This window comes from Dendrobium catenatum, unplaced genomic scaffold (genome assembly GCF_001605985.2).
Source record: "Dendrobium catenatum unplaced genomic scaffold, ASM160598v2 fragScaff_scaffold_1221, whole genome shotgun sequence".
Lineage (NCBI taxonomy): Eukaryota > Viridiplantae > Streptophyta > Magnoliopsida > Asparagales > Orchidaceae > Dendrobium > Dendrobium catenatum.
Window position 1 is genome coordinate 426447 of NW_021319683.1, and position 14223 is coordinate 440669.

The 14223-nt window shown below is 33.4% G+C and overlaps 1 protein-coding gene across 3 annotated transcripts in view; it reads left to right on the plus strand.

Annotated features, from left to right (window-relative positions):
• The first annotated feature begins 4153 nt into the window (after nucleotides 1-4153).
• LOC110100283 (Down syndrome critical region protein 3 homolog) overlaps nucleotides 4154-14223 on the plus strand; it is a 21828-nt gene continuing 11758 nt past the window's right edge. Inside the window, exons 1-8 of one of the 3 annotated variants that reach the window (XR_002303542.2) lie at nucleotides 4162-4280; nucleotides 4401-4493; nucleotides 4645-4709; nucleotides 8370-8427; nucleotides 9253-9342; nucleotides 9466-9550; nucleotides 9639-9734; nucleotides 11800-11984. Coding sequence is in view for 2 of the 3 variants with exons in the window: in XM_020827720.2 (XP_020683379.1) it covers nucleotides 4230-4280; nucleotides 4401-4493; nucleotides 4645-4709; nucleotides 8370-8427; nucleotides 9253-9342; nucleotides 9466-9550; nucleotides 9639-9734; nucleotides 11800-11984 (723 nt within the window). In the remaining variant the exon portion in view is untranslated. Of the gene's footprint in view, nucleotides 4281-4400; nucleotides 4494-4644; nucleotides 4710-8369; nucleotides 8428-9252; nucleotides 9343-9465; nucleotides 9551-9638; nucleotides 9735-11799; nucleotides 11985-14223 lie in introns of all 3 variants that reach the window. The other 2 variants (XM_020827720.2, XM_028699236.1) reach the window with 2 other exon arrangements.

Genomic DNA, 14223 nt, shown 5'->3' on the forward strand with positions numbered 1-14223 from the left:
CTCTATTTAATAGGAATTGAGCATTAAGTCTAAATGTGGCATTTTATGCTAATTCATTTCTTTTGTCAAACCTAAGACTATATTATTTCCTTCTTCCTTTCATAACAAACAGTTAATGGCTATTTTCTAATTTTTATAACCATAAAGTATAAACACTAATATCTATTTATTTGAAGGTGCTCGTAGGGACGCTTTAAGATTATACAATGAATGATTGAAAAAGACATGTTTCAACTACTATTCCTTCGAATATTCATGCCATCAATATATATATTATACTTTATATTGCCTTTGTAAGAGTAATTTCTTTCGAAATGATTTTTCGTGTATATTTTTTCAAGAAAATAAATAATAGTGATATTTGATAGAAGCTTAAAAGACATAAAATAATAGGAAATTTTGATATTATATACTCTATAATAGTGGAAATTGGAGAAATGTGCATGCTATTTCATTGCATGAGGAAATATGCTGGAAAATTTTTTTTGGACCAAAATATCCCTGGAATTTAAAGGGAAACTTAGGTATTACATAGTGAACTTTTGAGCAAGAAGCTGCTTGACCCTTCCTATTATTAGTGCCTATCTAGTCTTCAAGGATTATCATTCATGAGTAATGATTCTATCACAAAGTTTCAAAACAAATTTTTTGTCTCAGTCACCTTTTAAAGGTTATTAATGTTAATAGATTTGGTTATATACATTTAAAATATCATTTATATAAGAAAATCTAACCCCAAAAGGGCATTAAACATCAAATCACGAGCTTCAAACATGTATCAAAATTTGTTCTAGCCTTGACCACCGCATGTTAGGGTCATTATCGAATATTCTACAAAGTTTATTCGAATGTTTTTGATAAAAATTCAAAGAAAAATCTATCGTGATTCAAAAACATTTTGATCAAGGTTCAAATAAGACTTCATCAATGTTGGAACCCTACTCAAATAAGTTTTAGCAAGGCTGGTCAAGATGCGATCAAGGTTTTAGCATAGTATGGAAAATATTAAATCAATGTTCAAATATTATTTGAATATTGTTCAAGTATGACTTGAATTTATTATTATTCACGTACTATCTCTTGTGGAATTGATTTATTTGAGTTGTTTTACTATAGATGCAGATGCTTGATCTAATCATACCTATAGAGATATTATATTACTCGAGTTTCATGTAGAGCTAGGGGTGAGAGAGAAAATTATATGACAATTTGGGGCTAATGATCTCATTGCATTAAATATTGAAGGCAATGATACAAAATATTATATTGTTGAATTTTGCAATGATTAATAATCACCTGAAACATTAGAGGGACAATTCAGTTATGTTATTATTGTAGATATAATGATTATATTCGACAATATCAAAGTTTTTATCTGTTGTGTTATAGCTGTTGTGATTATACTCACAATATTATTGTAAGAACATTATATTTATTTTGACTATTGTTGATACATCTTAAGAAATTTCACTTGATTGTCGCAAATTTTGATACGTTATTTATATTATAAACTTTTTTTAATTAAAAATAACATCTTTTGAATTTCGATTTCAGCAAACTTGTAGCAAATTAAAGATCTTTTCAAGATGAACTCGATGACACCTAAAGTGATCCTATCTAGTCCAAATGAGCTCAAATCAAGCATATGAAATAACTTGAAATTTTAGAGTATTGAGTGAAGTCCAAATGATTTATAATTTTTATATGCTTATTGACAAATCAAGTCACATTAAACGGAAGCCTTCCAATGACCCCGTTAGAAAAGTTGAGGTATTAGATTTGACTTATGTTAAGAAACGTAGAGGTAGACCTAAAAAGACTTGGTTAAAAAATATTAGAAATGATCTTTCTTTATTAGATATGAATGAGAATTTGACTTTTAATATGACACAATGGCAAAAAAGGATTCATGTAGCCGACCCCACGTAGTGGGACAAAGGCTTGATGTTGTTGTTGTTGTTGTTGTATGGTCAAATTAAGTAGCTCGATGAGATGAATTCAATATATCCCAAGCCCACTAGATTATGAAGTCAAATAACTTAATTACTAAATTTTATTTATGATCAAAGGATACAATGTGAGTTGTTATATGGAGTGTTACGAAAACTTGATTGAATTTATCAAAATGCCAATCATAAAATACTATAAAGAGACATCCATTCTCCCCATGAAGGGGAGTTGGACTTATGTTTCAAGAGAAGTTGGAGATTTAAAGTATTTTAGGTTTTAATTAATGCTAGACACCAACGATCACCGGTAGCCATTGTCCTCATTCAACTATAATCATCCGATTACCATAATTACAATAGCATTATTTGACTACTATCACCCAAACGTCATAATCCTAAACCATCATCTAACGGCTAATGCATAACTAATATCAACCCAACCATTTTGCCCAACTGTCATCTATAGTCATCATATTCGATCATTGTCACATAATTAATACCATCCAACGGCTACATCTCTAGCAATCTCCACACATTCACAAGAATACAAACATGAATCACATACTTCGTAAGCTTGTCTTCTCCAATTAATGGTAAGGTTGAACTCTTGTAACCTATATATATACTGAATCATTTCAACTGGTCGAGTTCCTGTGGTTTTTTCTCTTTTTGAGTTTTCCACTAAAAAATTATAGTGCCTATTGCATTCCTTTTTGTCATCTGCATGTGATGGATCTTTGTGAGAAACTAAAATGTAAAAATTCTCTCTATCATTATGAATTTCTAACATGTAATAATTATAATGTTTCTTATTATGATTTTATAGGTGCTATGTAATAATGTATTGCTTCTCATTGTGATATTTTTTAGCCATTAGAATATACTCTGTTGATTAATTTATAACTTATTGTATTATAGCTACTGTGAATATACTATGCTAGATTAGTATTGTTGTTGCATGTTAGAAAATTTGTGTTAGTAGATTATATATTTTATGTTTTAGCTTTGGACAAAAATTCAACACACACATAAAAAGTTGCATGATATAAAAAAAAATTACATGGAAAATCCATAAAATAAGAAAAACCATGAGAACTAGAACAATTGTATAATCTAAGATACAAGAATCTTTTCTTTGTTACATTTAAATAAGATAGTATAATTTAAAAATAAATATTTGATTTTTTTATAGGGATTATAGAAATCTTGTGTTCACATACGGACAATGAAAACTCATAACAGGGTTATATCAAGATCTTGATAGGAGTTTGGAGACGGTGATAGCGGTTGTTTGCGGTAGTCATTTGACGTGATAAGTAAAAAAAATGAAAGAGAGCTATTTTGTTATCTTAGTTCTTGAACTCTACATATTTATAGAAAATGAGGTCCTATTTATAGCATTTTTAGGATGAACATTTTGGTAAATTTAATATTATCTAAAGCGCTCAATCGTACTGGCCATATTGACCACCTTGGTCATAAATCATTTATCAAATATTTGAATACCTTAACAGTGTCAAAATTGAGTGATTTTGGGCTCGTTAGATTCGTCTCGTTGACTCACTCAATTTGACAATAAGTATGCTATAATTGAAAGTCGTTTGGTCCATCAATTTAGATTCAAAAGTTTCCAAACATAATTCAAATGTATGATTTGAATTTTATTGGAATTGAATCAAATTATACGTAGCATCGATAAGTTTGTCTTGCTGAGATATTCAATTCGACTGCAAGTTTCTCAAAAAAGAGTTTAGATGATCATGAGTTTAATTTCCAAAAGATTCAATACAAAAATATTGTTTTATATCTATCATAATTGAGTCATGTTTGAACTATGTTCAAAGCCTTATTCTAACCCAATCCGAGCCTTGTTTAACATGGTTGGACCATATTCAAACTTTGTATGAATCTTATTCAAATATTATATGAATCTTATTAAAATCCTACTTAAATTATATTTGAAACTATCTTCAAATCATAACACAATGGCTTAAATATTTTTCTCATATGATCTTTACTTTAATCATTTGTTATTTTAAAATTAATTTTAATCACATCGGAAACTCCGATAAGTACTTTAGTTTGGTAGAAGTTTTAAGCCATTCTGATATTCATTCAATTTCCCGCTATTATTAAAAAAGTCACATTTGCAAGTAAAATTTCCCGAGAACAGCACTGCTTTCTCAGGTGCAGATCCTCTGCGCGTTTTCGACCGGCATTTTCATAGCACTCGGAATACAGCGATCCCGGCATTTCGCCGGAGCTCGCTAGTCACCAACCATGACGATCGAACTCAAGCTCTCACGATCAAACCGTGTCTATTGCCTTGGTGTAAGCCCTAGTCGCCTTCCTCCCCTGAACCTGTCAACTCCATTTCTCCGAAACTTTAGACTTCTCGCTGTCTTTGCTCTCGCTTCTATCTAATGCAACAAGACCTTTAATATCTCCCAGGAAACAGTCGAAGGGAAGATTAAAACAATCTTTGCTTCCCCAGTTTCTTATCAGAAAATTATTATCTCCTTAACCGGAACCGTCAATTTACAGGTACATCGATTTTTGTTGATCAGATGACAAGCCTTTCCTGTCAATTCTCTTGTTTTTTTAAGAGGCAAAACCTTTCCTGTTAATTTTTTTTTTTTTTTTTTTTTTTTTTTTTTGGGTTTGAAACTGATCAATTTGCTCGCTCGATGGAAAGGTTAAAGGAGGAGTGACTGGAGTGATCGAGTCCTTGTACGGCGTGGTGAAGCCTATATGCATCATGTGAGTTCCAAAATCCTTTGGTCTTTGATCTGGCATTCATGTTTCTTGAGTCGATTCAGTTTTCTTGAATTGAGTTGACAACCTATCACAACTTATAATGGCCCGCTTGGTTGAAGTTAGGGTTGAGTAAATTTGGGTTTGATAAATCCTATTCAAACAGTTTTTCATACGATTTAGTAAATTTTAATGGCCAACCTGTTTGGTTGATAAATTCTTAAATCAAATCAAAGATCTAAAATGTTTCGTTGCAGTTTGGAATATTTGGGGATTACAGAGATTTATTAAATCCAACTAAACTAAACCTTTTAAATCCCAAACTTATTAGGATTGGATCAGTCCTGAATTTAAGTTAAGGCTTATTAGTTCATCCTAAATTCAAGATTTACTTTAGATGGCATTTAGAAGTCCCTTATGTAACATTTGGGAAGATTAGGCCAATCTAGCTTAAATTCTATTTAAAACTAACAATCAAGAAGATTTAATTTGCTTGCAGGATTTACCAAACTGATTTAAATCTCCAAATCCTCCAAAATACAACCAAATTGTCTAAAGATTTGGTTGGATTAAGAATTGAGCAACCAAATAGATCTATCATTATGATTTATTAAAACCTGATAAGCTATTTTTTTATTCTCTTTACAGTTGGATTATGCCAAAAAATAAAGCAATCATAACTGGTTTTCAGTTCTAATGTTCTCTTCTATTTCATCAGTAGTGCATTTATGGTGTATTAGTTAGCTAATACCATCAGATTGTAGTTGGTGCTGAGTGTTTTTCTTTCTCGATTTTGAAGAGACCAAATACAATCATTTGCATGCTAAGTTAGATGATGTGCCTATTTGTATCATCCAAACTATAATGTTAATAGAAGGCTATTTGTTGGCATGATAAGGAAACTAGGGTTTGGAGTTGGATTTTGCAAATTGATGCAACACAGGATAAATAAATGCTTATTCTTCAATGTCCGTGTTGGAATCTATATATTGGTAGGCGACCAATTGATTTTTGCTCAACTAATGTATGCAATGCATTTTCGTTAGTAACTTGAGATTAGAATAATTAGGTCATAATTTTGATATGGTTTCTAAGAAGGAATTTGTCTAACTGAGTTTTTAATTTTCTATTTTTTATTTTTACCATTCGAATTCATGCAAAATACACAAACATGCTTATTGTTATTGTTATTTTTTAAAAAGCATAATATTATAACCAGAAAATGATATGAGTACAGTAGGAGCAATTACAAAGAATTGCCTCAGAAAAAAGTGAGTACCAGGTATGCAACATCAAATGCGTTATGAAAACTAAAAAAAAATCATTTGGCTTATCTTGCTTTAAGCCTTGTGAATGCAAGGAGTGATAGAGTTTTTTTTTTCCCGATTCCTACTCCGTTTGATAAATTGGATTTGGTTCTTAATGACCAGAATTTTGATTCTTTAAATGCTTGTATTTAAATCATAAGGCTATTGAGAATCATGAACATTGCTAAATTTGCTAATTGGAGGGAATTGATGTGTTCCAGTACTAAGAGGATTAGTATCGATGTTAATACCAAGCGATGATGAGGTACCTATCTTTTTAGGGCAAGGAAGAGTAGTAATAATTGTCTTTAGGCCAGAGGGAGAGATTAAAACTAATTTCAAATGTTGAGTGCAAACCTAATATCATTGAGTATCATCCACCAACAAAGTAGAAGGCCAAATTTTGAGTGCAGAACTGATAGTATTTGGTTGTGTCTCTTGCGATTGATAGTTAGATTTTCTCAACTTCGGATGAGCTTTGAAAAATCTGATAATTTATGTTAAAAAGTTTTGCATGAAGACAATAGGATGAGATGCTTTCAAATTTGGCTTGCTAACAAAAGTCTGAAGGCAAGGTGCCAATCCATACCTCATTTTTAAAATGAGATGTAACATCCAATTCCTCCAAAACTTTAGCCATGGCAGGTCTACAAATATCGGTAGTAGCCACATTCACTTGTAATGATTTTTCAAATATAGAATCCAAGGAATATAAAGTGGATTGTTTGAAGTAATGTAGTCAAAGTGATATTAGAGTTCCTTAAAAGGAGTCAAAGTGGTGAGATCACTTAGCATACACATTGTATAAGTATTGACATAGTATGAGTGACAAGAGAAAAAATTTGATGTAATTTGCTTCTGAAGACAAAGGCCAATAGAATAGCCGCTTACGAAATGTAATTTAGACATTAATTTGCGAATTATATCTAGGTTATGTCGACTTAAAGAGAATTCACCAACAATCGAAAAAGAATGTGAACTAGCATATGCAGAGATCTAACCACTGAAGATGAGAGCAGGTTCCCCTAGGTATGTAGAAGGCCATTTTCTTATATTTTTGTTGTATATTGGTTAAAAAAATGAAAAATGATTTGATGAAGAAGAATGTAAGCTTGAAACTTTCAATCCACCAATCACATTAATGAAGGAATAACGGGTGGGTGATTGGCTACAATCCCTAAAGGAGAGGAATGTTAGAATTCATAGAATTTGAGAAGGGTAAAAATACCTTCTAATTATTATACAAAATTATCTCTATTTATAGATCTATACAATATGTCTTAATAAAGAAATAAATAACTTCTAATTGATACATAATTGCCTCAATATAATCCTTCCTAATTCAGCTATCCAAATATAGAAGGATATTGGCGTGATCCAGGTGAGCCTCCCACGGATTCTCATCCTGACCGTGGGATCAAATACAAAGGGATGACTGAGATTTTGACAAGGAAGGAGGAGGAGCCTTAGTATAGCAAGAAGGCATCAATGTAGGAGGTGGCGATGGGGATCAACTATAACCCTAGGTGCAATCAATGTATAAGAAGGCGGAGTCATATTAAGGAGTGATGGGAGGGCCTACTTGTGATACCCAAAATGGACGAGGCATAAGTGGCAAGGATTTAGAATGAGGAAAATGGAAAATAATCCGGAGGGGAGAACATTAATTTACAAGGGAGAGAAGATATGATCAGAGCCCCACCCAACCAAGATACACTTAGGAAAAGATGTGGTAGAGCCAAAGTCCCGCACGCACATTGGTACATGGCGAGCTAAATGCAAGCAACCTGTGAATGCAGGTGGATGCATAGAGTTTAAGTACGCCAAGCTACACACGATGAGACCGCTCCACAAGCACGAGCGTTGGGTGAGACCTACCGCACAACTAGAAAATTGAGACTTGCATGAGAGCACTGGGCGAGATGTGTGAAGAAGTTATGGTGCGGCGAGTCGATGTTAAGGGTTTAACTTCGAGGCTTGCTAATTTTTTTTAGGCTTGCTAATTATTTGAAGATATGTTTTCACGAAACTAGGTTATTGAATCAACCATACATGAGTAGCATTTTCAAAGAATTATGCTATTTTGTAAAATTTGGTGATGATGATGAATGCATTGAACATGTTGCTGTTTGATTTTATTCTCAAGAATTCAAGTTATTTGCTATGTTGAAACTTTGTTTATATCATGTCAACAACATTTTTATGGCATAAATAGCATCTAATTGTGCAGGTGGGCAATATATATCTCTATTTTAAAATGATAGATGTAAATGTGAAAGTTTTCTCAACGAAGTAAATTTTTATGATTGAATGTTCGAGGTCTAGCTCTTTAAGTCATTGTCTCCTATCTGCTGAACAGTAAGAAGAGTATGGAGCTTGCAACATCAGCTGGAAAATTAGGTCCTGGCAGGACAGAGGTATTCCGTTAAATTTTATGGTGCTGCAAGTATGCTACATAAAATCCTTCTTGGAAAATTTGAATTTTCTATTGATGTTTATTTTATTTTGTATCTAATTTAGGTGTATGTCAATTGATGGTATTTGAATGTTTCTTTGACCTTTTATATCAGGCCATAACCTTTATCTGTTAAGTTTTGTCTTCTATACTTGAGTGATTTTGACATGACCATCTAATATTGCTCTCTTCTTATTGCTGTAATTACTATTGTCTAGTTGAATAAAAAATAATTTAGATAAGAATGGAAATGTCGGTGCTAAATGCACTTCCATTGAATGAGCCTTTTGAACTGCTTATAAATGCATTGTCGCTCAACAACTCTTAAAGAGGTTTGCATAGCATTGGTGATTTTTTATTTTTTTTAGAAAGAATGAAACAGGTTGGTTCAAAAAAATAATACCAATCATAGTCTTGATTTTTATGGTTTCTGCATGGTTAGAAAAAAAATCCCCGATTTCTATTGTTATTGTTGGCCAGAGATCCTTCCTCTTCATTCCCCTTGTTTAATTTTGTTAATTTTCAGAGACCGAAAAAGGATGATTGAAATCACTGAATCTTAAATAAGATGAATCATACAAATCATTTTTGAAGGAACTGATGAAAGAAGTTCCTGTGTAGCAATTTACTTCCAGAGCTTCATTGGAATAATTTCTTTGTTCATCCAAAAGGGATTTTGGCTTCAATTGCTTTGAAGTTATTATCATGCTTCAACGTATTTTGATTTCTTTAAAATGTCCTCTTTTTTAACCAATCTTTTTTGCATTTCTGTTGCAAAATTGTTCAGATAAATTTTTCGTTTTCTTTGAGCTCAGAGAAGAAAAGTGGTTATGACATGTTTTATGAGACATTCCATGGCGGAAATATCAGCATCCAGGTAAAGTTTCTGAGTATTGCATTTATCTTCTTTGAACTCCACAGTTCTGACTTATGCTTTCAGCATCTTTTAAAATGTGGTTTTACCATTCATTGATCAATGCCCAGTTTTTTTGGATAGTAGTATCTGATCAGTGCAGATGTGACTAGAGGCTATCTACATAAGGCCCTCTCCGCTACCTTGGAGCTAATTGTTGAACATGACAAAGGTGAATTTCTGCATCCTCCTTTTTTTTTGCCTCTTCCCTTTATTTTTATGATCAGCAATGTCAAGTTTAATATTCTTGCTATTCACAGCCAGTCTCATCCAAGCTCCTATTTCACCTGAGCTCACCAGCTTTTTCATCACTCAAGACACTCAGAAACATCAATTACTTCCTGAATTGTCATCAGGTCCTCTTTGTCCTTCATGCCATTTTCATGCTATATATAAGCCTATTATGCAAATATAAGTTCTTAATATTCTTGCTATTCAAAAAAAAAATTAAAAGTTGAAAAAATTAGTGATGATAGAAAGCTTCAAAGAGTAATTTATTATAAAACCTTTTATCAAAATAGCATCTCCAGCAACCACTATGATCCAATGACATTCATTATAAGTGATTTTATTTATCGTAGTATTTTTAGCCACACAAATATTATTTAAATCAATATTGAGGGTATGTACATTATATGATGTCCAAAAGATGTGAGAATATGTTTGCTGACAAATAATCCTTTTGCCCTACAAACTAGAGCATTATTTTAATACCTTGAATAATATTTGAAGGGTCAACCATCATGATCACTTCTTTAATAAAAGTGGAAATGAAGAACTTATATTTATGTTGCCTTTCTCAATTTATCATTTTAATAAACATTAGGTAGTTCTTTAATATTGCCATAAATTTGATAAAGTGGTTTCTTTGAGTTTTAGTCAAACTATCACACAACAAACTCACTCCTTTCTCTTTCCATACTCTTTTTGTAGGCTCAAGCAACTTCTTAATATTAGACCTTTCTCTTTGCTATAACTTTAATTTAATGACATTATACCTAGTGACATAGAGCTTGCAAGATTGTTATTATAGACAAAAATAAATGCATTCGAATGAGAAGGATTTCTTTCAAGGTTAAAAGGAACGTCAGCTGAGAAAATTACAAACAAATGTTCTCTGCTACTTTTTTCTTATCTTTTCCTTTACGCTCATTATTTTTTCTCTCTTGAAGTACCAAATTTTCAATCAAAGATTTATATTGGGAGAAATGTTTCTTATGCTATTTTGAAAATGAAAAGAATAAACAGAAGTTCCTCATGTGGACAGAAATGTCTCTTACCGTCGATGCGCTATGGATTGTGAGAGAAAGGTGTCTTAATTTTGAAACCTAATTGTGAGTTTTAGCCTTAAGAGAGGAGATGATAGTGCTGCTGAGAATCAATTGTCATTGTTGTGTATCGGGCATAGGGTATTGATGTTGAGAGGGGATAGGCTGTCAAAGTTGAGACGATGCTGAATATCGTTATTGAGATTTGGAGATGTTAAGATGACCCAGCAGTGGGATTGTGATTGTAGAAATTGCCGACATTGGCGTGGATGTCGAGACTCCATCAAATGTCGATGGTGAGCCATTGTCAAGTGTCGAAGTTAAACCCTAGCCATGAGAGAAATAGGACGTGGGCGAGTGCTTCGTCGCTTTTGTGAGAGGAATTGAAGTAAATAGTTTTTAATTTTTTTAGTCAGTAAAAAATTGAAAAATAAGAAATTATAATTAAAAATAAATTTTTTAATAAAATCTTTAGAGCACTGCTATATGATTTTTTTAATATTTTTTTATTGAACACATCTTTGCCATGTTTGATATATGCCAGAGATATATCAAACGCATTTTTGGACAGTTGTTAGACATTACATACATCTTTATGGAATGTAGGTGCATCATAGACGACCACCATTACCTTTGCTCTTGAGTTATCGGATTTTTATTGTTATGTGACATATATTTGTAGTTCAACAAGCGGTAGGTAATATATGGTTGGCGGCTGGTGGGTGGTATCTAGCAGTGTTGTTGAGGAAAGGGAAAGGTGCTTTGTATGATAGGATATATTTCATGTGTCCATTCTTATGATCAGCTGCACCATGATATCAGCCTGTGGGTTAAGAATGATTGTAGAGTGGAGTATCACTGAGATGAAAAATAGTAGCTGTTATTCTGATAAAATGGGGTGTGGCAGGCGTTTCGATTAGTTTATAGCAGTATAGAAGAAGCCTGTGCGTTTATAGCATGCTGTATTTACTGTCATTGAAGCGTTAGATATATTAATGTTTTGCTGCTGGGCACATTTTTGTATTTTTTTTTTTTAGTTTCATTGTGACAACTGACAGCTCCTATTTCTATTTTTATAATTGTGTGACCTATGCGTAGCTCGTGCTCCGTGCACAAAAATCATAATATGCCATCATTAGCTTTTGTTTGGCAGGTCGATTTCAGGTTACAGGAAACATATCTACCCACTGTTCTTTGTCAGAACCTCTAAGCGGAGAGCTAATTGTTGAAGCATCTGCTGTTCCCATACGCTCCATTGACATACTACTTCTTCGTGTTGAGTCAATTCTTACTGGGGAGAGAATCATATCTGATACTTCGGTTGTTCAGATCACACAGGCAAGAATAGTGCCATTGATTCATAATTATCATCATCTTTCTTTATTAGATTTAAACGAGAATTTGACTTTAATAGGACACAATGGAGAAAAAGGATTCATGTAGCCGACCGCAAGTAGTGGGATAAAGGCTTGATGTTGTTGTTGTTGTTGTTGTTGTCATTTCTATGTGCGCTGCAGGAGACCACAGACTTTTCTTTTCTCAAGTCTTTTTCAAAATTCTTGATATATTGCCTTTATATGAAATTTATGTACTAATTTTCTATATTAATTCTAACTACATGTATTATTGACATTTCTGTTCTTTATTGTACTTGCTCAAAGCATATAAGTCTTGTCATTATTTTATTTTTAGTAGGTGCTATTCCTAACATCCCTTAAATATAATCTTATGCATTGAATTGTGCTTTGTAAATGATATTATGTCATTTGTTCCTTTTTAGTCGCCATTACGATAGTCATCATTTATCAAAGCTACCTTTTCTTGTTTAGGTGGTTTTATCTTAAAAGATAATTGATAATTTCCTGCACTTTGCCGTCAACCTTAGTTTTTCTCTTTTGTATTCACAAGACATTTTTGTTCAAATAAATATGGAAAATCTCTTAGAAGCTTTAAATGGCCAATCCCAAGTTCAAATGGGAAAGATTGATGGTTGAGGTTAGGTCAACAACCAATTATAACACTTGAACGAAATGAATTAATATTTTAATTTTATTGGTATTAGCACATTTACTAGAAGTGATGTCTCACTTGCCCAATTGGTGAAGAATTAAGCAAGCATTTGCTAGGAAGTTACCCCATATGACGTGCTACAGCTTAACTCGATTGTGGTGAGGAGAAGACAATGTTTGGCTAGGATGCTATATGTAGGTCATACGAGACGAATCCAACGAGCCCAAGATCGCCGAATTCCGACATCATTAAGACCTTCAAATGTCTGACGAACGGTGCACGATCAAGGGGTTCAATATCGGCCGTCCATTCGACCACTCGCTATTTACCCCTGATCTCACACCTATTTACAAGCTATACCACTCCAGAAGATCTATAAATAGACCCTCATTTCTCATGAGAGGGGACCCAAGCAAGAAGAAGAGAAGGATAGGAGGGAATAACTCCTCTTCGAACACCGCCAGAGTTCTGCCCGACGCCGGAATTCTGTCGGACTTCCGAACGACGCCGGAGTTCTGCCCGACGCTCAAGTGATGCTAGAGTTCTGCCCGACGCCAGAATTTTGTCCGACTTCTGAACAACGCCTGAATTCTGCCCGACGCCCAAGTGACTCCGAAGTTCTGCCTGACGCCCAAGTGACGCCAGAGTTCTGTCTGACACCAGAATTCTGCTCGATCTCCAAGTGACGTTGGAACTCTGCCTGTCGTTGTAATTGGATCTCCATCCGGAAGTGAAGCGTTGTAAATTGATCGTCCTAAATCTTAAGGACGAATCAGTCTCTTGTACTTCAAACAAATATTAGTGGAATTATTTCAACTGGGCGTGGTCCCGTGGGTTTTTCCCTTTCCAGGGTTTTCCACGTAAAAATCCTGGTGTTTCTATTTCTTTTCTGTTTGTGTGTTAGATATCCGTACAATGCTGAGACGAAAATTTTCTAATTCTATCGCCGCGTATATTCTAGTCCGCAACAATATTATAGTTAAGATAAGAGTTAAGTCTCTCGACACATTGATCAAGTTAGATGCATTAGAAGTATTAAATTTTTTTATCAAAGATGAAGAAGTGAAGATATAAATGTTATTTTGGCAATTATTAAATCGATTTTTGGTGATGAAATTATTTTTTGCAAGAGCATAATAAATAAAAATAATGTGGTAGATTATAAATTAAACCAGAAATGTTAAGTGGAGTTAGTTCTAACGTAGATGCATGAAGGGAAAAAAAATTAATAAGATATCTTCTGGGTTTTGGAGAGTTATGGTGGATATTATAGTTTATGAAGCAGAAACATTGACATAAACATAAACACAAATGTTGCAACACAACTTAGTTATTAAAAATAGTACACGTTACGCCATCAAAATAGTGTTCTTTTTCTTACAAGTTGGTAACTAAAATAGCCAATACTAGTATTTTTAATTAAAAACATCATGCACTGAAATATAATATCATATACTTAACATAAAGAGCTTCCCACATACATGAAACTAGGGGTGTAAGTGAGCCGAGCCGGCTCGTGAGCAGGCTCGAGCTCGACTCGTTTATGAGCTCGCGAGCCGAGCTTATC